Here is a 24,768-nt window from a genome sequence, read left to right on the forward strand (position 1 = left end):
CGAAATTGCAATTGCTAATACGCGGAAATGGAATTTAGGATATGAAATTTTATGCAAGGAATAAAATCCCTGTTTAGGGTGTGAAAACACCTGTTTAGGGTATTGTTTTAGCCAAGGGTTAAATCCTTGTTTAGGGTGCTTTTTAAAAGTTGATTATCGCGGATGGTGTACAGGCCACAATTGGAGTGACCCCCCGGGCCTACTGCATGCAATGACAATAAAAAATTAAAAAACTCTTTAAAAGAGTTAAGCAGCGTCAAAGGAAATCTTTGAAATGCTGGAAACTGTGATGATTTGGGGGTGGGGGGTGGGAGGGGTGGAGAGAGTTACTTAATGGTATACAAACCAAAGTAATAATGTGTTGACATGAATGTTAAGTTAGGATGGGTTTAATAATGTACACTGTAAATCCAAGTGTTTAGGGTGTCTGTAACAATTTTGGCATTTACACAGTAAAGTAAGCCTACCTTGTACCTAAACACAAAGGTTAACACATAAAATACAAAGAGTAAACACTTACGAGCATTTAGATGTTTTACTGTTTTATTTCATATTGTTTGGAAAGTAAATGCATATGTGTTTACATCATAAATCATCAAATTAAATTACTGAGGACACATCACAATAATATATTGATTTAGATAATGAAAATCGAATTTTTGGTTGCTAATTCGGCTAACAAAAGATCGCGTCGCCTTAAGGTTTAATATTATTCTGTTTCTGAACATGATGAATGTTTTTAATTGCAACTCATTACTATTTTCAGGCAGGGGTTAGGAGTTCATTGGGTTAGGAAGATTTTTAAAATGTGTGTGGGGGGGGTGGCTGACGAAACAAAAAAAATTTCGGTGACCCATCCTAGGGGTGCCCGAGGAGGTGTTTTCCCCCTTGGTGTCAGGAAATTTTGCGAAAAATAGGTCAAAAACACCAATTTTTCCTGGTATCTGGTCACATTTTTTTTTACTTCATCTGGAATTATGGGGGGGGGGGGCTGAGCCTCAGACTAAAATTATTGAGGGGGCTGGGTCCCTGCAAGCCCCCGGTGCCTAAGCCTATATGCTGTTAGGGATTAGGGTTTAGGGTGATTGATGATTCACCATGGACGGGAAATTACAGCGCTTTGAGTCTTCTGAGATCTATGGAAAGGCGCTATAACGAGAGAAATAATTTGGCATAGGTTTTGACAAAATTTTGACCTGTTTTTAATTTTGACCTCTGTATAAAATTTGTACTTGGATGTATCGAATTTTGTATGCTTATGTACCCATATTTTATTTTACTTGATTTGCTCGGGTTTTGACAACCGTGGATAACCCAAGAAAGCCCCTATTGAAGCTTATTTCCATATGGGGTCCATTTGAATATACCGGGACGGGTTGGGAACAGTGAGGGGTTAACACCCTAGCATATACTCTTTTCGAAACTGAATGCAAGATGCATGTACAGGTATGGCTCTCTGTACACGGGACCGACGGTTTTTAACGTCCTCTCGTCCGAAGGACGGAGTACTTTCATGATTTATTTACCCAATTCTAAATGAACCATGGAGAACGGAAGTCTGAATTTAATCTACAGATGTTGCCAATTAATTTCAGACATTTTTCCCAAGTCAATATCCTAGCAAATTTCCACCGCCGGGAATTGAACCTGGGACCTCGTGCACTAAAGGCAAGAACCCTAATCATTAGGCCTCGCTCTCAGCAGAGAAATAAATTTTCACTGGCAAAACTCGTCTACCTGAAGGACTCAGGATTGTATGTGGCAAATTTCACTCTTTTGTAACAAGTCGTAAATAAACAATAGTATAGATATTATAAAAATAACTGATAGAATCAGACCACGCCTCCTTGTCAATTATTTTTCATAATATCAATACTATTTATTTACGAACTGTTACAAAACAGTGAACTTTGCCACATGCAATCTTGAGTCTTGTATAATGGGACACGGCAGTGTACGAAATAAGAAATGTTTCTAAAAGTGTTTTTAGAATAAAATGTATTTAATGCTAATTTATTGCACAGGATAAGGAAACCTGATTACCTTTTTGAAATAGCCGAGTGGGAGGGTTTTCAATGAAATATTTGTGTTTGTAAAAGCTGGGCATAGGGGGCCTATTACGGAATACCCTCCGCGAGGGAGCTGTCCGTTGGTTTTGTTTGTCACACACCAGAGTCACACACCCGGGGGGGGCACTCCCTATCTGAAATGGCAGGGATGTGCCTCGGCCATGTTAAAAGTAGGGGGCATTCGGTCAAATGTACAATTACAAAAATATGGGGTCATTCAGTACACAACCTAAAAAAAATGGGGTCATTCGGTATGAAACTTTGAAAAAGGATGGTCATTGGGGTAACCAATTGTAAAATGGGAGTCATTGGGTACAGGATTGCCAAAAGAGTATCATTAAGTACACGTACATAAATAAGTGCCAAACTGCGAAAAAACAATTAACTTGGCCACCTTGGAAATTTGCGAAATCTCATTATTTCTGGAGGAGAACACAAATACCACCTAAATTTGGGAATTAAAAGGGGGGGTAATTGAGTATAGCAGGAAATAGAAAAAAGGGGGTCATTGAGTACATGAATTTTTTAAAGGGGGTCATTGGGTAATACTGGCCATAACACAAAAAAGGGGGTCATTGGGTACAAGCCGGTTTGAAAAAGGGGGTCTATCCCGAGGCACATGATGCATATCTGCAGTTATGGAAGTGCCCCCCCCCCCCCCGGGGTCACACACTGCTGCAATTCACTCACCACTAAATCAATGCGCCATTTGTGCAACCCTACTGAGTTCCGGTAAAATACAGAAAGTTTTTGAGGTATTATGGGCTGATAGTAATAATCAGAAAGAGTAGCGAATTGTAGCTTTAAATGAAAGTGTAAAGCCTGTGCATGAATTTGAATCACCAAAAAGTCGCATTTTTATAATTATCGAGAAAATAAGTCCGCGTATTAAAAATTGGGCAGAAACAGGTTTGCAGTCTTGAGAGCATGTCAAAAACAGTGAGGGCGCTGTTTAGTGGCTCCTACCGGGAAAACGAGATGGGAGACTACCCATCATTGAAACATATGTTAAACTTTCAACGATTTGCAATCGACTGGTTATCATTAAATTTCCCCAAAAGCGCCGAACAAGCCTCAAAACGAGCAAAGAAAACTGGTGTTTCTACACGTATTTCAATGAGGCGATTATTTAGTGGTGTGCGCCCTTTAATAAGGGTAAATTGAAAATTTCATCTTAGGGAAATGGGGCTAGGTGAATTTATATATGACGTAGGGTGGTGTAATTAATAATGAAATGATTTAAAGGATATGCCGTGCGTATATCTTTAGATGGTGCAGATTCTCAGTTACAGGGACAATATTGAAATCAAAAAAGAAATAGAAAAAGAAGAAAAGAAATTGTAAAAAAATGGCAACGGCGTCGGCCTGGCAAAATGAAGAAAGCTTGGGTGAATCGAGCATGAAAAGCCTTCCACCAAGTAACGGGGACCAATATCACCAAGACGTAAACTTTGATTCAAGTGAGACGGTAAGCCTAAGCTAAAACAGTGGTTCATGTTTTTGTTAATAATAATATGAGAAAGTTGAATTTATCTGAAATGATTGATTTAAGGGATCTAAAATGAGCGTTTATTGCGTTTCGACAGTATTTTTTGTGGGACATGAGAGCACCTCAGACCTATCGAATTGCATTCTGAATACGAAGCATGTCTTTCTGATATCAAATAATTTTCATTTTTGAAAATCACAATATAATACAAATTTTATGACAAATTATAAAAATTTGATATTTTTCAAATTTTGATATATAACAGTCCTCAAAGTAAATTATATAAATCTAATGACATGCATATTCTTAAAGTGTATGTAGCTGGAAGAAAAAGACGACGATCAATTGAAAATTTTGACCTTTCATATTGAAGATATGGATTTTTTTCCCAAAAAAGACCTAATTTTTTTTGGTGTTTTGGAAAAAAAATCCATATCTTCAATACGAAAGGTCAAAATTTTCAATTGATCGTCGGCTTTTTATCCCACCTACATACACTTTAAGTTTAAATCATCAGATTTATAAAGTTTACTTTAAGTACTGTTAAATATCAAAAATATCAATTTTTAATGATTTGCCATAAAATGTGTATCAAATTGCGAATTTCAAAAAATCAAAATTGTTTGATATCAGAATGACATTCTTCGTATTCAGAATGCAATTCGATATGTCTGATGTGCTCTAATGTCCCACAATATATACTGTCCAAACGTTCATACCCCAGCCCTTAAGGCCACGCGATCTTTTGTTGGCCAAAGCAACCAAATAAAGAATCCGATATTCATTGTTGTCTAAATCAATATATTATTGAAAATAACACTTTGATGTTTTACAAAAGTTCATTCTACAAATCATATACTTTGAAAACTTGCTTGATTTATTGTTGTTAATGAGTTATGCACGTTTTACAAAAGTGTTGTTGTTTCAGCCCTCTTTACAACATAACTCAAGAACCACAGGACATACAAAAGTATATATAGGATGTTTGAATTATTCTACATACTCGCTATGAAATGATCAATGCAATTTTTGTCAAACCTCACTACCATTCGCAAGATACTGTGAACTATACCAAATCGCAACAGTTTAAATAGTTGCTAACCTTAATGCAACAGCATTTAACTGCATTCAATAGAGGGCACTATACTAAATTGTGATACAACTCAGTCTGATACAACTCATACAACTCATACAACTCCCCTGATTGATCAATAAAGTAAGAAGTAAACTTATGCAATGATGACGGCTCCCCGAGGGGGCACTCCAACTTTGGAGGTGACGCGTATGTATAGGCTGTTAAGACACCCTTTTTCAGCATCGCTGTCAAAGACCCCATATTTTTTTACGAACACATCTCGCTCCGCGCGCGCTCTGTCACCCGAAGACACCCTATTTTTTCATTTGATTTGTTACCCACAGACCCTTACAAGTTCAATTTAAACAGCAACTTTCATTTATCACTGATTTTGTTACTTATTTTGAAAAAATAAAGAAATTTGAAGCCATTTAGAACTATAAATTCGATTTTCGAGGTTTTTGTGGCGCAGTTTTGGTTCTCACCCGGTACCCAAAGATTCCATTTAAAAAAAGGTCATGTTCTCACCCAATGACCCCATATTTGTTACATTTGCTCTCACCGAATGCCAAAAATCATGCTCTCACCCAATGACCCCATATTTTTTACATGTTGCTCTCACCGAATGCCCCTTAGTGCGAAAGCGCCAGCCCTACACCTATCCATTTCAAATCGAAGTGCCCCCCCCCCCCGGGGGCGGCTCAATTGAAGGCATTTGGTCGACCATTTTGGATATTTAATTTGATACAGTTTTGGTATTGCCAAACGGCAAGTTACTTTCCTTTATAATATTATTCAGTAATACAGATGTAGATTTCAGAAAGTGAACCCAAATTTCGCTGTTTTGAAAAACTTTATTTTGATGAAACGAAGAATGGAATATGATTATTTGATTTTAAAAAGGGTAAGATAAATAATCATTTAAAAAATGGTCTTTGCTGGTTTTTTTTTCATTTTGTCACATTGAATCTGTAATGTGCGTTATATACTCTTTAAACCTTATGCTCTGGATATATAGGCTAGTTGGCCTATCATCATCATCATCATCATCATCATAAACGCTTCTCGTCATCAGCAGTTTGACATAGCGCCATCAATAAAGTTTCTCCTTAAAGAGAATGAGCCCAACGAGAGCAGTTCTTCTGGGGTGAACCAAACCCCCGGACCAAACCTGCCTGGTTGTCAAATTTATCAGTGACAAGGTTATCTCTGAATTTGACATGTGCTATTGATGTTTTAATGTTACTGCACCAATTAGCACCTGTCAAATTCAGAGATAACCTTTTCACTGATTAATTTGATAACCAGGCAGGTTTGGTTCAACCCAGAAGAACATCTTTGGCGGGACTTCCTCTTTAATAAAAGGGAATTTCGTGACCCACATCCTCATCCCCCCCACTTTCCTCAAAAAAAATTCTTATACCACTTGAAACCTCTGGCTACAAAAATATCTTGCAGATTAATTCGTTTAGCTTAAATATCGTCAAATTTGTTCTGGTATACCAGAACGAAAATGACAACAGTGGTCTAGGGAACGTTCACAAACACTTGTTAGGGGGGCTTGATACAACAAATTTTCCTGGGAAAATTGAGTTTATATGCTTTTCCATGGGGTTGACCCATAATTTTCATGTCAAAATTTTTTTTACAAAATATGCGGTCATTGGGTGAGAGAGGGACCGTTTGGATCTAAATTAGGGGGGAGGGGCATTGGGTGAGAATATGACTTTTTTTAGGCCGGGCCTTTGTGTGAGAGCCTCAAAAATTGAATTCTTAGTTCTTAATGGCTTCAAATGGCTTTGTTATTTCAAAAGAATTAACACAATCAGTGTCATTGATAGGTGAGGCTCGTTGCTGTTTAGACTACTCCATAGTCCACTTGCCCATTGTGCATACTCTGGATATTGTATTTAAGCTTAACACTCTCACAACTGATCTTTTCAGTCACCGTACTCCCTCTGTTTGTTAGCTTCCCAAGTGGACTACTTACTTTGGATTGCGGTTTACATGCTTAACACGGTTGTCAATGGATGAGATTGTCGGATTTCTGGCCTACTAAAATTGGCCATGATGTAATGCATCTTTAAATGGATCTGGCTTGTGATTGGTCGCCCAGATCTCGTTATGGTTTAAATCCTCCGGGCACCAGCCATTACAAATTACATAATAAAAGTGTCCAACTCGCCAAGGTCCTGGCCATCTAAAAGAACATTGTGATATGTAAGGACAAGGTTACCTGCCCAAATCCTATAGTATAAACATTTAGTAATTGTTGGTATTTAGTTCCTGCACAAACCTGCCAGTTGACCAGGCCAACGCTTTTGGACCTTTAATAACTACATGGTACACAACTATGCGGCATTTGAGACCTTTCATAGTGAAGATATGGATTTTTTCCCCCAAAAGACCTAATTTTTTTGGGTGTTTTGGGGAAAAAAATCCATATCTTCAATACGAAAGGTCAAAATTTTCAATTGATCGTCGGCTTTCATCCCACCTACATACAATTTAAGTACATATCATCAGATTTATAAAGTTTACTTTAATTCGAGTACTGTTGAATATCAAAAATATCGATTTATTTGCCATATGTGTATTACATTGCGAATTTTATAAAAAATCAAAATTATTTGATATCAGAAGGACATTCTTCGTATTCAGTTATGCAATTCGATATGTCTGATGTGCTCTAATGTCCCACAATAAATACAGGTGGTGGTCGCCGTGCATTCTCTAAACTCAGTAAATTTTCATCGTCAACCGTGTAATTGAATGGGATTATTTTGGAATTTTGAAAAAACGCTTGAAAAAACGCTTGAAATATCACAAACAAATAGGCCTATGTTAATAAATAATATAAATACAAGCTAAAACCGTTGGGGTTCGACAATGAACCCCACAAAACTAACCAAGATATGTGGAAAATGCCATACGGCCGGGAGGTTTCACAAGTTGCCGGCTCGATTATGCCATTCGCCGCCTGAATAATACTGTCCAAACGTTCATACCCCATCCCTTAATGCAACAGCATTTTTAAATTGAATGCAGTTAAAACTGCATTCAATAGAGGCCACTATACTAAATTGTGATACAACTCCCCTTGATCAATAAAGTAAGAATTAAACTGGGCTGGGGTAGCGACTTTAGCCAGTTCAGAGCCTTCGAACTTCAACTTGTGCAATGATGGCCCAATTGAAGGCATTTGCATGGTCGACCATTTTGGATATTCAATTTGATATAGTTTTGGTATTGCCAATGGCAAGTTACTTTCCTTTTGAGTTTATATGCTTTTCCATGGGGTTGACCCACAGTTTTCATGTCAAAAAAAAAAAGGGGGGCTGAAAGGTGAGAGCATGATTTTTGGCATTCGATGAGAGCAAAATGTACAAAATACGAAATATGCGGTCATGATGAGAGAGGGACCGTTTGGATCTAAGTTAGGGGGGGGGGCATTGGGTGAGAATATGACTTTTTTTAGGCCGGGGCCTTTGCTGTTTAGACTACTCCGTAGTCCACTTGCCCATTGTGCATATACTCTGGATATTGTATTTAAGCTTAAAACTTTCACAACTGATCTTTTCAGTCACCGTACTCTCTCTGTTTGTTAGCTTCCCAAGTGGACTACTAACTTTGGATTGCGGTTTACATGCTTAATACGGTTGTCAATGGATGAGATTGTCGGATTTCTGGCCTACTAAAATTGGCCATGATATAATGCATCTTTAAATGGATCTGGCTTGTGATTGGTCGCCCAGATCTCGTTATGGTTTAAATCTTCCGGGCACCTGCCATTACAAATTACATAATAAAAGTGTCCAACTCGCCAAGGTCCTGACCATCTAAAAGAACATTGTGATACGTAAGGACAAGGTTACCTGCCCAAATGGCAAATCCTAGTATAAACATTTAGTAATATTGTTGGTATTTAGTTCCTGCACAAACTTACCAGTTGACCAGGCCAACGCTTTTGGACCTTTAATAACTACATGGTACACAACTATATGCGGCCTTTGTGTTGGCGGGAATATTAGGCCAACAAAATTGTTGTGTTGCCCTCAACCGCCCTACCCTAAATCCTGAAAGATCAGGGTTGGCTTTTTTTTTTTTTTTTGAATGATGATTTTTACAGATTTGTTCAAAAATCAATGTTTTCACTTGAAATTAATATTTTATTGAAAGACTAGTCTTTAATTGATGTCTAATAGGTATCCAGAAGTCAAAATTGACAAATGTCCCCTAATTAAAGAAGTATTATTTAATATTTGAGGGGATTAAAAAAAAATGAAGGTTTGAAAAAAAAAGAAAAAAAAGAAAGAAAAAGAAATCCGACCGTCCGACCCAACTTTACCATTTTCCCACTTGAGGGCAACACAACAATATATTTTTTTTTGGACTTAAACTCTCAGTAAGTGCATGAGCGCGTCTTGTACTTGCTTGCGGTTAAATTGGATTGATAAAACAAGTATGATTGACAGTGTGTGTTAGGGACTTTCGCGTTTAATAAACTGGTAGATTCTAAAATCAGAATTGTTCAGTATTGAAGTGCCAATATAATTATGACATTATGATATGTTGCATTCAATAATATAAGCCTACGTACACTTTACTTTTACTGTCACTAATATAATTATAATGGAGCTCAGACAAACTGGCATTATAATAAAGGAGAGAAAAAATCAGAACCGTTCGGATTCCGTTCGGATTATTATAAATTTTTTCAGGCATGTAGGCCTATCCTCTGGAATCCCGGGGATCCTCGCATTTAATGTCTCATATTGACTGATGTTCTGCCAGAACCAGGCCAGAACCAGATGGGGCCAGAACACAGCAGATAGGCCCCCCTCTCTAAATTATATAAACTTTTTCATAACAATTTTATACTAGTATTTAGATGTAGGCCTATTGGTCTAATAAATATCAGTATAAATTCTTGTCACCTCCAAAGTTGGAGTATGCCTGGACCAGGAGCTAAAATGAACTTCTGGTCCCAACTTCGAGATGGCTCTTGGTCCTATAGTTTGTAGTGTAAAATATTGGACACACCAGGAGCCAAAACTTGGCAACCATGGGGTAAAAAAAAGCCCCCGGATTTCAGCACGCATCACATCAATGCTCCCATTGGCCGCCCCATTCCTTTTTTAAAGGAATTTTTATTCATTTTTCGTCAACACAACATTACAACAACACAATTTTTACACAACTAACACAAGACATCGATGTTGCCAGTGAGTTGGTCCGTACCGCCCTGAAATTCATGAATTTGTCGTGTTGCTGTTTTTGTTTTACCCCTCATTCAATATGTGTTGATAATTATTTGGACATATGAGCCTTTATCAGTATTATTTTATTTTATTTAGTCTTTTGTGCTGTGCTCGGAGGGACAGTGACTTTCCGCCGGCTCGGCACGTATTATATACGTCAAGTTCATTTCATGATTTATACACACTTTAACTTAAGCTTACCTTTTTTTGTGTAAAACTGGAACATTACTAGTGAAACTTGCATGCTTGAACTGCCTTTATTTCATTTAATTTGATTTTGGCAACAGTCGTTTGAGTCTACGGGAATTACAGGATGGATGAACATGTAAGTGATGTTTTTTTTCATTGTTTTTTTCATCATTTTTTCATACAAACATGACAAATCTGAAATTGTCGGTAGGACATATTCATGACATTTGTATTGTGAAGACATGTTCATACATACACGCTAATACGGTAACAGCGTGCATGATTGGTCGAGAGCCGGGCATAAACGGCGTTTAAATATATTAAATGCCCGGTGTCCCGGATGTGAGCTGAGTTCGCCGGGTAGGAAAAATGAAGGAAAATCATGTTTTTTTAATGATGTTTATCATGTTATTTGTAATTTTTTGTTAAAGGAGGATTTCGTGATCCTAGCATCCTCTTTTTATGACATGTTTCAGTACATATCCATGAAAAAGCCTATTCTCAAAATTTCAGTTGATTCCGATTTTATGCGTTTGTGAGTTATGCATGATTATGTGTATTACACTGCTCCATAGACAATGGCCAATGCGTTGTACATGCGCGGATTTAGAGGGGGGGCACAGCCGGCCCGTGCCCCCCCTTTTGGCGGATCCCAAAAAATAAAAATAAAAGAAGAAAAGAAAGAGAAGAGAAGGAGGGAAAGAAAAGAGGAAAAGAAAAGAAAGGGAAAAAAGAAAAGAAAAGAAAGAAAAAGAAAACGGCACAACGTAAAAAGAAAGAAAAACGGGCCTATAGCCTAATAAATCTGTAGTGAGTATCATACACCGGGGTGGCACTCTCCAGGCGCGGATTCAGGGGGGGCGGCAACCCCTTCCTCCCCCCGAAAAAAAAAAAGAGGAAAAGAGAGAAGAGAAGAGAAAGAGGAAAAAGGAGAAAAGAGAAGAGAAAAGGAGAAGGGAAAAGTTAAATTGCACGTATAATTAGTAGGCCCATGCCAAATAAACCGCACAGTAGCTCACAGTCTGGTATATCAAAAGTAGGCCCTATATAGGCCTAATATAATATAGGCCGGATTCTTTTAGGCAGTACTTGTTGATTTCTGATGGCCCGTCGATGATGCAGGGCCCGTCACATTTTGTCATCAAAGTCAGTATTAATACGGACTCCATGCTGACTTCGATCCATGCCGAATCTCCAAGTCTTATATAGGCCTATTAAAGTGTCAGTGTAACATTTAACAAATTGAGTTCGGGCCCTGTTTTGTTTTAAAAGCAAGCAATGATATACTCTCGTATAGTGTAAAACAGATGCACCAAATGGCTTCAATTGGACCTTCATTTCACAAAATTTCCAAATTTCGGAGGGGGAACATCAGACACCCCCTGCCTGTATAAACAACTGCCCGTTTTCACTTCTGTATTTCACACCCAGCACTCTGAATTTATACAATAACAGTGAAAAAAGGTGGCTTCAATTGGCCTGTCATTTCGCAAATTTTATATTTTCGGCTTTTTCAAACTCAAATTTTACACCATAATAGTGCCAAAATGGTCCACCAAATGGCTTCAATTAGGTTGTTATTTTGCAAATGTTTCTCATTTCTGAGGGGCATCCCCTCAAACACCCCCCATGTCGCTAAACGTTATGGGTACATATAAAGCAAATTTTACAAAAGAGGTCAAAACTTGTCCACGAATGGCTTCAATTGGGTCGTTTTTTTGCAAATTTTAGGCTTTTTCAAACTAAAATTTTACACCATAATGTTGACAAAATGGTCCACCAAATGGCTTCACTTGGGTCTTCATTTTCCAAAAGTTTCTCACTTCTGAGGGGGCACATCCCCTCAGACACCCCTGCGTCGCGCAAGGGTTCGGGATGACGCTTCAGCGGCCATTTATTACATTTTTTTCTTTTCAGGAGTGTGCCCCCCCTTTCTCAAAATCCTGTATCCGCCCCTGGCGTTGTAATTTCGTTCTGGTGCACCAGAATGAAATTCAAATTTCACGATATCTTTAGCTAAACGAATTAATCTGCAAGAGATATTTTGTACATAAACATTATGTAGCCAGAGGTTTCCAGCGATATAAAAATTTCAACTTTTTTTGAGAAAAGTGGGGGGATGAGGCTGTGGATCACGAAATGCCCCTTTAAATTATAAATATTATTTTGATGAAATAAGAATCGCAAAATGTTCTGGTATGTATGAACGGGCCGGGGTTCATTCATATATTTTCATGACTAGTCTAAATGGTTGTTTATGCCCTAAGGGGCCCCTCTGGCATAAACAACCATTTATAGACTAGTCCAGGGGCGTAGCAAGCAGGGGGGGGCGTGGGTGGACGAAGTCCATGGGCCCCTAGGGTTCAGGGGCCCTGAATGGGCCCAGGTCCAGGGCACCCAAAATTTGGGGGCCCCAAATTACCCTTTCTTTAACCCCAATATTCAATAACAGCATGTTTGTGGCCAAATCGTGCACATTTTAATAACATATTTCATGTTAATCTGGGGCTAAAATAGTCTGAAATAGAATTTTTTTCGCGTATTTTGCGCGCAAATGACCTAGGAACATAAGGCTAATGGAACTCGATTGTTAGTTTCCTATTGACCGCCCGCATCACCTTTTCAATTTGACCAAAACTTTCATTATTTTTATTAACAATAATGAAAGTTTGGGTCAAATTGAAAAGGTGATGCGGCGGCGTCAATAGGAAACTAATAATCGAAGTTCCATTAGCCTAATGGATAATGAAAAGAGACCGAATAATGAAATAGCGACCTCATCCTTTTTCTCAAACATCCAATCGGAAACTAATAATCAAGTTCCATTGGCCTAAGAACAAAAGATGTTTATAGTCCCCTCTATGTAAAACCAAAACTCGGCCATTTAAAGGGCCCGTACTGCTCCTTGTCCATGCATGGGCCCTGATGCACTTGCACGCCTGGACTAGTCATGAAAATATATATATGAATGAACCCCTAAATTCGTATGGATGATTCAAAATATGATGTGTTAATTATTATGGATACCCCCCATCTCATTTGTGTAGTAAAAAGAAAATATGGATGGATACAGATATCAATACAGATCGATAGTTAGATTTCATCAAATTAAAATCGCTTTTATGCAAAATAGATCACTGTGTTCACGTGTTGAAAAATGATGCATTGACATTGTTTGCTTTTTACCCGGGGGGATCACTCCCATTGTGACCTGTACACCATCCGCGATAATCAACTTTTGAAAAGCACCCTAAACAAGGATTTAACCCTTGGCTAAAACGACACCCTAAACAGGGATTTCATTCCTAACATCAAATTTCATACCCTAAATTTCATTTCGCGTATTTAGCAATTGCAATTTTGCTACCCTTTTTTCCAATTTTTCATGTTTTTGACACCCTAAACGCGACGCGCTGCAGATCGTGCCTACCCACTAAAAACGACCCTTTTACGCTTTTCATTATCGCGGATGGTGTACAGGCCACAATGGGAGTGACCCCGGGGCTTTTTACAGTAAAGTCATTGTCCAAGTCATTTTCAATCATTGTCAAAAACAATGATTGCCACAGAAAAATGCAGAATTTTGAAAGGGAAATTTGCCCATAAATTTGCTAATGTTTGACCTACAGACATGGTTGACCCCTCATTTTTTAAGTTAAATCATACACCTTTTTAAACAAAATAATTTCTATGTGAAATATCCTACTATGATCATCTCCAATTAATGGCTATTAAATTAAACCTTTTTTTCATATAATTTATTAACATTTCCTTCAGCTTCAGGATTGTTTGATTTTTAAAAATCGCTGCGATTTTTACTCAAGAACTCTAGCTTTGAATTTGCACACGATAGTAAAAAGACGTTTTGAATTCTTTGTAAATACCTGATAGTATTCCGTATACATGTACATGTCTAGCATTCCACTGATCTCTTTCCTCAATGCCACGTAAAAAAAAGATGTTTGGGAATAAAATTATTAAATCGTTCGTCAAGGAATAATAAATGCACAGAATATCAGGGTGTACATGTACCGTGTGGCACCAAACTGATGATATTTTACTACCCGGGTACATGTAAGAGAGTCGGCATTGGGTTTCCTAGAAAAAAATGTGTTGAATTTGTATCCATCTTGAAATCATTTATTGACTATGACATTCATACAAATGATCAATTGCATATTAAAAAGTAAAAACACAAAAATTTTTTAATTTGTTTACAAGTCAACCATGAGTGAAAAAATGTGTCAGGTACCTGGTACCGGTACAAAATAACCTGAGAATGTCAGGCTTAATGCACGATCTGAGGTTATACTGTTCCGAACCCAGGGTATGTTACACAGCCTGTAGTATGGCCCTCTATGCCTACTGTACGAAATAAAGTGTAGCATCAACACGTCTGTCAATAGCCTCAGATTGAGCATGTTATTTATTAGGCAAAATAAAAAAATAAACATGTTTCACGTCCCCTCCCGCTTCCTTTTTTGAGGTTTCCTCAAATATATTTTTATTTTTTGAAATTCAGTTATAACTTTTCAAAAAATATGTCTAGGAAGTTGGAATGCTTTCTATAGCCTTGTTAAGATACAAGAAACATTTTAGGAAGGTTTTGTGATCATTGGAGGGTGTAACTCTCAGAACAACAAATAAAAAAGGGCCTCCTCCTTTTTCCAGGCATTATTGTATGTGCTAAAACAGCTCTAAGTATGGGTATTTACACCAATTTTGCGATAAAAATAGAAAATAAAAAGCCCCTCCTCCTCCTTTTTTTGAAAACCGGACGTGAAACATGTTTTATTTTTTACTTGGCCTTAAGACAACAGAGCAAGTTTGAATGATTTTAAATCCCATAGAACACCATTAACTTGGTTAAGATTTGAAAGTGATTTGTCTTTCATTTTACCTCATAATTAGTTTGGCTTAAAATGACCAAAGAATTATAACATTTTATAATATTTGGCAAAGAATAACCAAATTAAAATTCAACCGAAATCGTGTATGGCTTTAATTTGAGTCTGTGCATAATTTTCAATGATTTTAAATAATTTATATGAGTTAGATTGGATGAAATAAGCCTGACCAGGCCCTGATGATAGAAATTGAGCTCTGTGATCAAATAAACTTTTGTTGAAAATACAAAAGGATGTTTTTTAGACCAAGTGTCCAAAAGTTAACTTGTTTCAAATTTGAAATGTTGTCTATAGTCTTATGATTCCTAGATTGTACCAGGCTCAAGTGGACAAGTTAATATTGAATTTCTGTTTCGATAAAATATGATGAACATGAAACGACATGTATATATTCTTTGTATCCTCCATTCATGCTTTACTCAAGGACTCTCCTCCTACTCCAGGTGAAATACAAGTAAATGTAGATAAAGAGGTAAGACCGTTCATGACGATTGCCTTAGACATTGTGGCACGTGTATGAATTGAACAATTTGATATATATTTTTGTTTCCTTTGGTAAATTGTGTGTTTTATCATCCATCCATATTGGACATTTCATAAATGCATGACATGGACTCACATGACCAGTACAGGCAGTGTCCGAAATAAGGAAAATATGGAGGTTGTCCTGAGGACAACTAAAGCATAAATTTTGCTTGTCCTCAAAGCATTTTGGTTGTCCCCAAAATGTGTCATATTTTTGGAGGTAAACTATAGTGGTTGTCCAGGGGATAAGTACATAGCCCAATTTGGTTGTCCCCAGTGATTTTTGGACAAGAGGACAAGAGGATAAGTGCTTATTTCGAACACTGAGTACAGGTACAACCCTGAGCTGTGCCATGTGTGTGTTTGTTTCTGCCTGTGAAGCATGTTCAAAAGTTTTAGTTAAAGACCTGTAGTACATGTATAATTATCTCCATGCATGATTTTGTTAAATGTTTTAAAGCTGTCATACATATAGTAAGTACATGTGGTCATTTTGTGCAAATGTGTTTGTATAACAGTTGCGTTATAAATTTTGTGTGTACTTTTCTGACAATAAAAAGCAGCAATGACAAAAATTTTAATGTAGCTAAAGGGATCAGAAAGCAATGTTTGCACACATCCCCATCAAATTGCATTCTGAATACGGGTACAAGGAATGTCCTTCTGATAGCAAATAATTTTGATTTTTTGAAATTCACGACTAATATACATATTTTATGGCAAATTATTAAAAATTGATATTTTTGACATTTAACAGTCATCAGAGTAAACTTTATAAATCTTTCACCTTTCATATCATGGGGTCAATCCATGTCAATTCACCCAATGAGTTAAACCTGACCTCCTTCAAATTTGTTCTAATTTGGTATACAAGTTGATTTTGGCTGCCAAAGCTGATATTTCAAGTTTGAGCTTAATCGGACTTATGGTTCTCCCGCTACGGCCGGCCCAATTTTTGCGATTTCTGCGAAAAATGGTGTGGCGGCAGAGTTTCCAATGACCATATCTCCGTAACCGTTTGTCCAAATGAGCTGAAATTGGTGTCATTGGAAAGCTAATGTCATAAAGAATCCAAATCTGTCATTATTTAATAAATACGAGCAAGTTAAAATTGTAAAACCTTTTGCCCTTGAATTTGACCTTGTGGATCACGCGACTTGAAACAAAGTGTGCTCAAATTACACCCCCATATGTTTTCTACAAAATATATAAAAATTAGAGGTATAATATGTTTTGTTTTCATACAAGCTTCTCTCAAATAAAGTTAGGCAAAAATGTGATTTTCCATTGAAGCACACAGTAAACCACAATACTGAACTTAGCACTGAATAGTCAGTATGCAAAGTTCAGTATTGTAGTTCACTGTGTGTGTTTCAATAGGAAATCACAGTTTTGCATAACTTTGAGAGAAGCTTGGAGGAAAACAGAAAATATTATATATCTAATTTGTTTATATTTTGTAGAAAACATATGGGGGTGTAATTTATACATACATTATATTGCAAATTTTAGTTGAAATCATCAAGACATTCCTCGCATTCACAATGAAATTCGATATGTCTGATGTGCTCTCATGTCCCACAAAAAATATTATGCAAACATTGACCTATCCGATTCCTTAATTTTATTAAACTTGCATCAGTTTTTTTATGATCATACATGTTGTAAATTGTAAAGAAAGCAGATTTGTTTTTACTTTAATCTTCCTGTTGTATGTTTATGTTTTTATTGTCACCCTTTTGAATTCCGTCTTTTAAATTTCTTTATTCATTCCGTCTTTTAAATTCCTTTGTTCTATACCCTTTAAATTGTTTTTCAAGTACTATTTCTCTGTTTCTGGGGAAGCAGTATCTTTACTTTCACATGTAAGTTTAATGTGAATATTGCTTTTCTTTAGGGTTGCATAACTCTACTCCCTATTTCACTAATTTTGTTTTTAATTAAAAGAAATATCCTGTTTGCCAAATGAAACATAGCTGAATCATTTCATTTTGTCGACTAGTACTAAAAAAGCTGTCAAAGTTGTGCAACCCAACTTTTCTTTTGTAATATCAGTGGTGGCACCGGGTGGGTTTCTCAAACTCGGGGCCCCCACAATCAAAACAAAAAATCACTAAACGTTCCTTTATTTTGGGAAGAAAATGGAAATTGCCACACATTTGGCAAATGTTAATATTTTTACCCCCCTCCTAAAAAAAAAATATCACTTTGCCCATGCTAGTCTCCTGGAAAAAAATTCTGGTGCCACTGCTGTGTAACATGTGTTGCATGATTATTTACACCCTGTTGCATGATTGTTTGTACCCCTTAGTTTATTATTTCATTCTTGCATGGCAGTGCATGTTTGCAAATTTTATTAAATGGTGCATGGTGTTTTCCAATTTTTGTATGATTCTGTTCATTTTGCCATTACAAGATCATAATTTTATATCCTGGCTTTCTTTGACTTCCACTCCTTTTGTGAAATTGCAAAACAACCAGAGAAGATATAAAAGAAGGGTGAACAAAATTACATGCTTGAGATAATCATAAATACTGTAGCTAATTGTGTTGCATCTATTCATCCTTTATTCACAAGTAGTTAGACAGCCACTTTCCCTTTGATGTGCAGTGATGTGATACGTGAGACTGCCCATGGTTGATCAATTTGCACTCCAGAATTGGAATTATTTCCAATATTTCTATTTTGAAAAGTATGAAATGCATTTGTACTTGCAGCTTTCTTCATGTTTATATTTTCCCCTGGTATTACCTGATAACCCTCAATTCAATTCACCAACAACCAGCAAGTACTGAAAACGTTTGACCAATCCAGTTGATATCTAAAAAAAGATTGTGAACCTTCAGAGGGACTTTCCTACATAATCATGATAATGTGTGATGTAGGTCTGTATTTTTACTGTATGTAGAAATCCTACAACATGCCTTTTGTTTTAGATTTTCCAGGTGAGCTGTCGACAGCTCCTCTTTCGGGTATCTTTTTATACTCAATAGCAGAATTTTAATACCCTCAAGCGGTATTTTAATATCCTCAAGAGCGGTTTGAACAGCTCTCCTAGAGCTGCTTGTTCAAACCGCTCCCCTGACCTTTTTTAAGGAGATTAGCCGAGCTGTTAAGGAGAGTAGTGGGTGAACGAGTTATACATTCATTCCTGATAAAGGACACCCCAGATTAAGTTTTTCTTTTTTCGGTTTTGTAGTGTCCCTGGACCTAGACCTAAATGCTAGGATCATTCATGGTTGACCTAAAAAAAAAAAAAAAAATTTCAAGATATTTTGTATTTTTAATATGAAAATTGATAACTTGTATTCATGTCATAGTCTATTAATGATTTCAAAATGCATTGAATTTGAATGCATTTTGAAATCATTAATAGAGTATGACATGAATACCAAGTATAAATTTTCATATTAAAAATACAAAACATCTTGAAATTTTTTTTTTAGGTCAACCATGAATGATCTGGTGCCACTGCTGTGTAACATGTGTTGCATGATTATTTACACCCTGTTGCATGATTGTTTGTACCCCTTAGTTTATTATTTCATTCTTGCATGGCAGTGCATGTTTGCAAATTTTATTAAATGGTGCATGGTGTTTTCCAATTTTTGTATGATTCTGTTCATTTTGCCATTACAAGATCATAATTTTATATCCTGGCTTTCTTTGACTTCCACTCCTTTTGTGAAATTGCAAAACAACCAGAGAAGATATAAAAGAAGGGTGAACAAAATTACATGCTTGAGATAATCATAAATACTGTAGCTAATTGTGTTGCATCTATTCATCCTTTATTCACAAGTAGTTAGACAGCCACTTTCCCTTTGATGTGCAGTGATGTGATACGTGAGACTGCCCATGGTTGATCAATTTGCACTCCAGAATTGGAATTATTTCCAATATTTCTATTTTGAAAAGTATGAAATGCATTTGTACTTGCAGCTTTCTTCATGTTTATATTTTCCCCTGGTATTACCTGATAACCCTCAATTCAATTCACCAACAACCAGCAAGTACTGAAAACGTTTGACCAATCCAGTTGATATCTAAAAAAAGATTGTGAACCTTCAGAGGGACTTTCCTACATAATCATGATAATGTGTGATGTAGGTCTGTATTTTTACTGTATGTAGAAATCCTACAACATGCCTTTTGTTTTAGATTTTCCAGGTGAGCTGTCGACAGCTCCTCTTTCGGGTATCTTTTTATACTCAATAGCAGAATTTTAATACCCTCAAGCGGTATTTTAATATCCTCAAGAGCGGTTTGAACAGCTCTCCTAGAGCTGCTTGTTCAAACCGCCCCCTGACCTTTTTAAGGAGATTAGCCGAGCTGTTAAGGAGAGTAGTGGGTGAACAAGTTATACATTCATTCCTGATAAAGGACACCCAGATTAAGTTTTTTCTTTTTTCGGTTTGTAGTGTCCCTGGACCTAGACCTAAATGTTAGGATCATTCATGGTTGACCTAAAAAAAAAAAAAATTTCAAGATATTTTGTATTTTTAATATGAAAATTGATAACTTGTATTCATGTCATAGTCTATTAATGATTTCAAAATGCATTGAATTTGAATGCATTTTGAAATCATTAATAGAGTATGACATGAATACCAAGTATAAATTTTCATATTAAAAATACAAAACATCTTGAAATTTTTTTTTTAGGTCAACCATGAATGATCCTAGCATTTAGGTCTAGGTCCTGGGACACCAAAGTCGAAAAAATAAATAACTTAAAAAAAAAAAAAAAAAAAAAAAAAAAATTCTGAAATTTTTCGAAAATTTGGGGGTGGGACTTTACTCGAAGGTGGGACTATACTCGCGTCAGTACGGTACTAGTATATAATGCATGCCTTTGGGGACCTAGAATACAAAAAGTGATATTTTGAATTGAGTAAAATTCCTCTCAACAGATTCGAGTACCGTATGTTTTACCGATATTTAGTCATAATTTGTGAATAAACTTCTGGGAAACTATATTGTAAAGTCATAAAAAAACTGCTCCCCTGATTACAATTAAAGGGAGTAATTAAGGAAAGCGGCACGTCCCTACCAAAACCAAACTTTAGTACCCCCCCTGGTGGCCAATTCATAGCTCCAGGTCTCCTCAAAAGAGATAAGTCCTACTTGGACATGGGACTGGGTAGATAAATATTTCAAGTTTAAAAGTTATAAAGAACCTTTGGAAATGAATAAGTGATGCAAAATTTTGGCAATAACAAATACCGAGTCCTCCTTTTAAACTGGTATGGAGATAAAGAAGGCTTGTTTAATTACGTAAACAGATGCATTGGTAATGGTAGGATTGTAGATAATATTAGTTAGCTTTTTGTTTGTCAAATCCAATAAATATTTACTCACTGACTTGAGCTTTCGCCATCCAGGCTGATGGCTGGATAAAGTTTGTTTTAGCATGATCCACTGCTAAAACAAACTTAAACTTTGATCCAGAGGAGTGAGATTGCATTCCAAACACCGCGGGAAATGCAGTGGACCAGATCACTTGTGATCAAGCCATCAGCCTGGATGGCGAAAGCTCAAGTCAGTGAGTAAATATTTATCGGATTTGACAAACAAAAATCTAACAAAGCTTGTTTAATTGTTTTGCTATTGTTTTGCTAGTATTATGATTGTATGGAGTATCCTAAATCTAAATGCCTTGTGTAGTTAGCCAGGATTTTTGCAGTGCAGAATTTCCAAAAAGTTAACCCTTTTCCTAATCCTTGATTTTTTTTTTCCCCCCACATGTGTGGGGCCTATGTTATCATCCAAATGGTTGTTTGTTTGGTTGTTTCTTTATTTGGCTGTCCGGGCAAAAGCAAATTCATATTGCTCCACTGTGCAGCTCCGACGCAATAACCGATCAACATGATGATAGGATGTGGTGGCCTTATGTGCTGTATAATTTGTGTCATGTTATTTGCATATTTTCATAGTAATGAGCTAATTTGCATATTTTGCCTACATTTTTATTAATCTACTCTGCAGTTCAAATGCAAAGGCCGATCAACTTCATTATTATGTTTTCAGGGTTATTAGGAGTTAAGAAAGTTTAATAATGATAATATTGATGGCTTATTTAGCATGATACCATAACATATCGGATGAGTCATACAAATATCGAACTCGCCGTTGGCTCGTCCAATATTGTTATGACTCATCCGATATGTTATGGTATCATGCTCAGCCATCCAATATTATATCAAACTTGGTATGGTGATAGGATATGGTGGCTTTATGTGCTGTATAGTTTTGTGTCATGTTATTTGCATATTTATGAATATTAATGAGCTGATTTGCATATTTTGCCTACATTTTTATTAATCTACTCTGCAGATCAATCGCAAAGGCCGATCAACTTCATTATTATGTTTTCAGAATCTTGCTTCCTATACCTCTCCACACAATTTAAAACATCAAAAAAATAGCATATTGGATCCATTTTGCATCCAATTTTAGCGCCACCTGCGTCTCGTCCAATATTTTTAAACTCATAGCTCGACCAATAAATTTGTGCATTGGGTTCAAACCATCCAATTTTATATCAAACTTGGTATGTGGATTGGATATGGTGGCCTGATGTGCTGTAGAGTTTTGTGTCATGTTAGTTGCATATTTATGAATATTAATGAGCTTATTTGCATATTGCACTTTTTTGTGCAAACCTCTGTTATTTACACACCTTTGTGTGGGCCACCTTAATTACGAACTGTGTAGTTCCACAGATATTCTAGTTTTCAGGCTGATTTGAATGATCTGTCATGAAAAGGTGGTCCCATTGTTCCAGAAAAAATGGACCTTTTGTCAATTTACGGTAGTGCGTTACACCCCTCCCCCAGCAAAGGCAAAGGAATGGCTATGTAATGTAGCAGCTTGAAGCTCCCTAAAATATATGTTAATATGCTTTCAGCAAGGCTCCAATATAAGGCTGGCATTTTCGGTCGGGTAAACGGGTACCGCCGAGATTACATTACCCGGTAGGAAATACCCTCCCGGTACCCGAAATTCAAATTTCAATACATTTTGAAATCATTAATAGACTATGACATGAATACAAATTATCAATTTTCATATAAAAAATAACAAAATATCTTGAAATTTTTTTTTTTTTTTTTTTTTTTTAGGTCAACCATGAATGATCCTGGCATTTAGGTCTAGGTCCAGAGACACTACAAAACCGAAAAATAAAAACTTAAAAAAAAAATTTTTTTTTTTTTTTTTTTTTTCAGGTACCCGGTTACCCGCCCGAAAATTATATGGTACCCGGTACAAAATTACCCGAAAATGCCAGGCCTACTCCAATATACTGCTTGCACTTACTAAAATACGATACAACTCAAATGTTATACTTCAAATGGTGTTATACAGCTCAAATAAGGAAAATGTTTTAACAGAGACCTTTTTAAAATATGTTTCATTGTTTCTGCTGCACTTAATCTACACAATTGGAATCCAGTAAAAGAATATAATATCCAAATTCCAAAATTTGTATCACGGGACTTCGAAATAAAAAGTTTCTTTTTATCTCATAAATTCAAATTGTTGCAAAACTAATTTTAAGCATGTGTATTTCCTTTCAGGATAAGTTGATTAGCCCTAATCAACATGGTTACGGTACCGGCAATGGTGGAATCATCTATTCCAACGATTCACATGTGGTGGATTTTTCAAAAAGCATGGATACTGGATCCACGGTGTCATTTCATGATATCAATTATTCTGTGAATACAAAGATTGATGGAGTGAAGGCTAAGAAAATTATCCTCAAAGATATCAAGTAAGTTAAATATTGCATTACCTCCATTTACACTAGTCATAGTACTGCCACAGCTGTCACCCCCTCCTCCTCCTCCTCGTCGTCAAGTTGGAATCACCAAAGGATGTTGAATTTGGGGATGGGATGTCAAGTTAGAACCCAAATTTAATCAAGCATCCTGAAAGGAGGGACAAAAAAGTCTGAACCTCAAAACAAGCATCTTGAAATGTAGGGATGTTCAAGTCGGAACCCCAAAACAGTCATCCCAAAAGGGGGACAAATGAATCTGAACCCGAAAACAAGCATCCTGAATCGGGGACATTCAAGTTGGAACCCAAAACAACTATTCCGAAAGGCTGATGATGTTCAAGTCGGAACCTCAAAGCATGCATCACGGAAAGAGGGAGGGTGTTCAAATAGGAACTCCAAACCTGCATCAATCAAGGGATTATGGAGTTAAAACATCACTGACAAGTTAAGTCTGTTCCAATACTGATTGTGCTTTGTTACTAACCAACTGTATTGGCACAGATTTGAAACCTACAAAAACCAAGAAATTCAGTTAATCGATTATATTACTTCGCAGATAAAGTAACTATGTGTGCTATTATTTTTACCCATTTTGTACCATAACATTTTATCACTTTAATCAAATTTGTATGCTCTGTTCACAGTGGTGTCTTCGGACCAGGAATGAATGCCATACTGGGGCCTACAGGGAGCGGGAAAACTTCGTAAGTACATATATTTTGATTTAGTTTGATTCATTTGAAACACTTGATCGCAATACAAATATTTTTATCAAAAATACATGATACATGACATAATGATTGTGTCTGTGGCCCTGATTTGGGCCCTATGATGTAGATGACCTTGTTGAATCCCCCCCTCTCCACCCATGTATACTGACCTGGGGGGTCCTGCAGTGGCGGCGCCAGGAATTTTTTCGGGGCATTAGGGGGTAAATTGAATTTCTGGGGGGCAAAATCAACAAAATTTGCTAATATGTGTTTTTTTCTGGGGGAAACAGGGGGGAAAGAGTTCTGACTGTGGGAATTTCCCCATGCCTCCCCCGTGGCCCCGCCACTGGGGTCCTGATGTAAATACAGCCTTCTTGACTACTTTTCCCCTCTCCTCAGGGTGATCACTTCTATATTATTTATGTAGTAGAGCTTCTGTTATTACATGTCCAGGCCCGTACGCAGGGAGGTGCGGTCGCCCCCACCCCCCCAAATGTGCAAAAGCATACAAAATGTCCCAAAATATGACATTTTGGGAGCGTAGCGAGCAAAACAGGGTTTTTATGCTTTTTTGGCTAAAAAGGTCAAAATTTATGAGGAAAAGTCCACTTTTACAAAATTGCCCCCCCTGGAAACAGCACCCCCAAAAAAAATCCTGTGACGAGCCTGGACATGTCTATATCCAGAAACAATTGAGCTACAGCACCATTGGTGATATTTAAAGTAACAAATTCGCACTACATAAATTAAATGTAA

General features: G+C 36.8%; 1 protein-coding gene across 1 annotated transcript in view; it reads left to right on the top strand.

Annotated features, from left to right (window-relative positions):
* The window catches only part of LOC140159307 (broad substrate specificity ATP-binding cassette transporter ABCG2-like), a 99,886-nt gene that overhangs the window by 17,785 nt on the left and 57,333 nt on the right, over positions 1 to 24,768 (top strand). Inside the window, 2 exon segments of the mRNA XM_072182732.1 lie at positions 23,097 to 23,293; positions 23,947 to 24,006. Of these exon segments, the coding sequence (XP_072038833.1) occupies positions 23,097 to 23,293; positions 23,947 to 24,006 (257 nt within the window).

Source organism: Amphiura filiformis, chromosome 8, assembly GCF_039555335.1.
Source record: "Amphiura filiformis chromosome 8, Afil_fr2py, whole genome shotgun sequence".
Classification (NCBI taxonomy): domain Eukaryota; kingdom Metazoa; phylum Echinodermata; class Ophiuroidea; order Amphilepidida; family Amphiuridae; genus Amphiura; species Amphiura filiformis.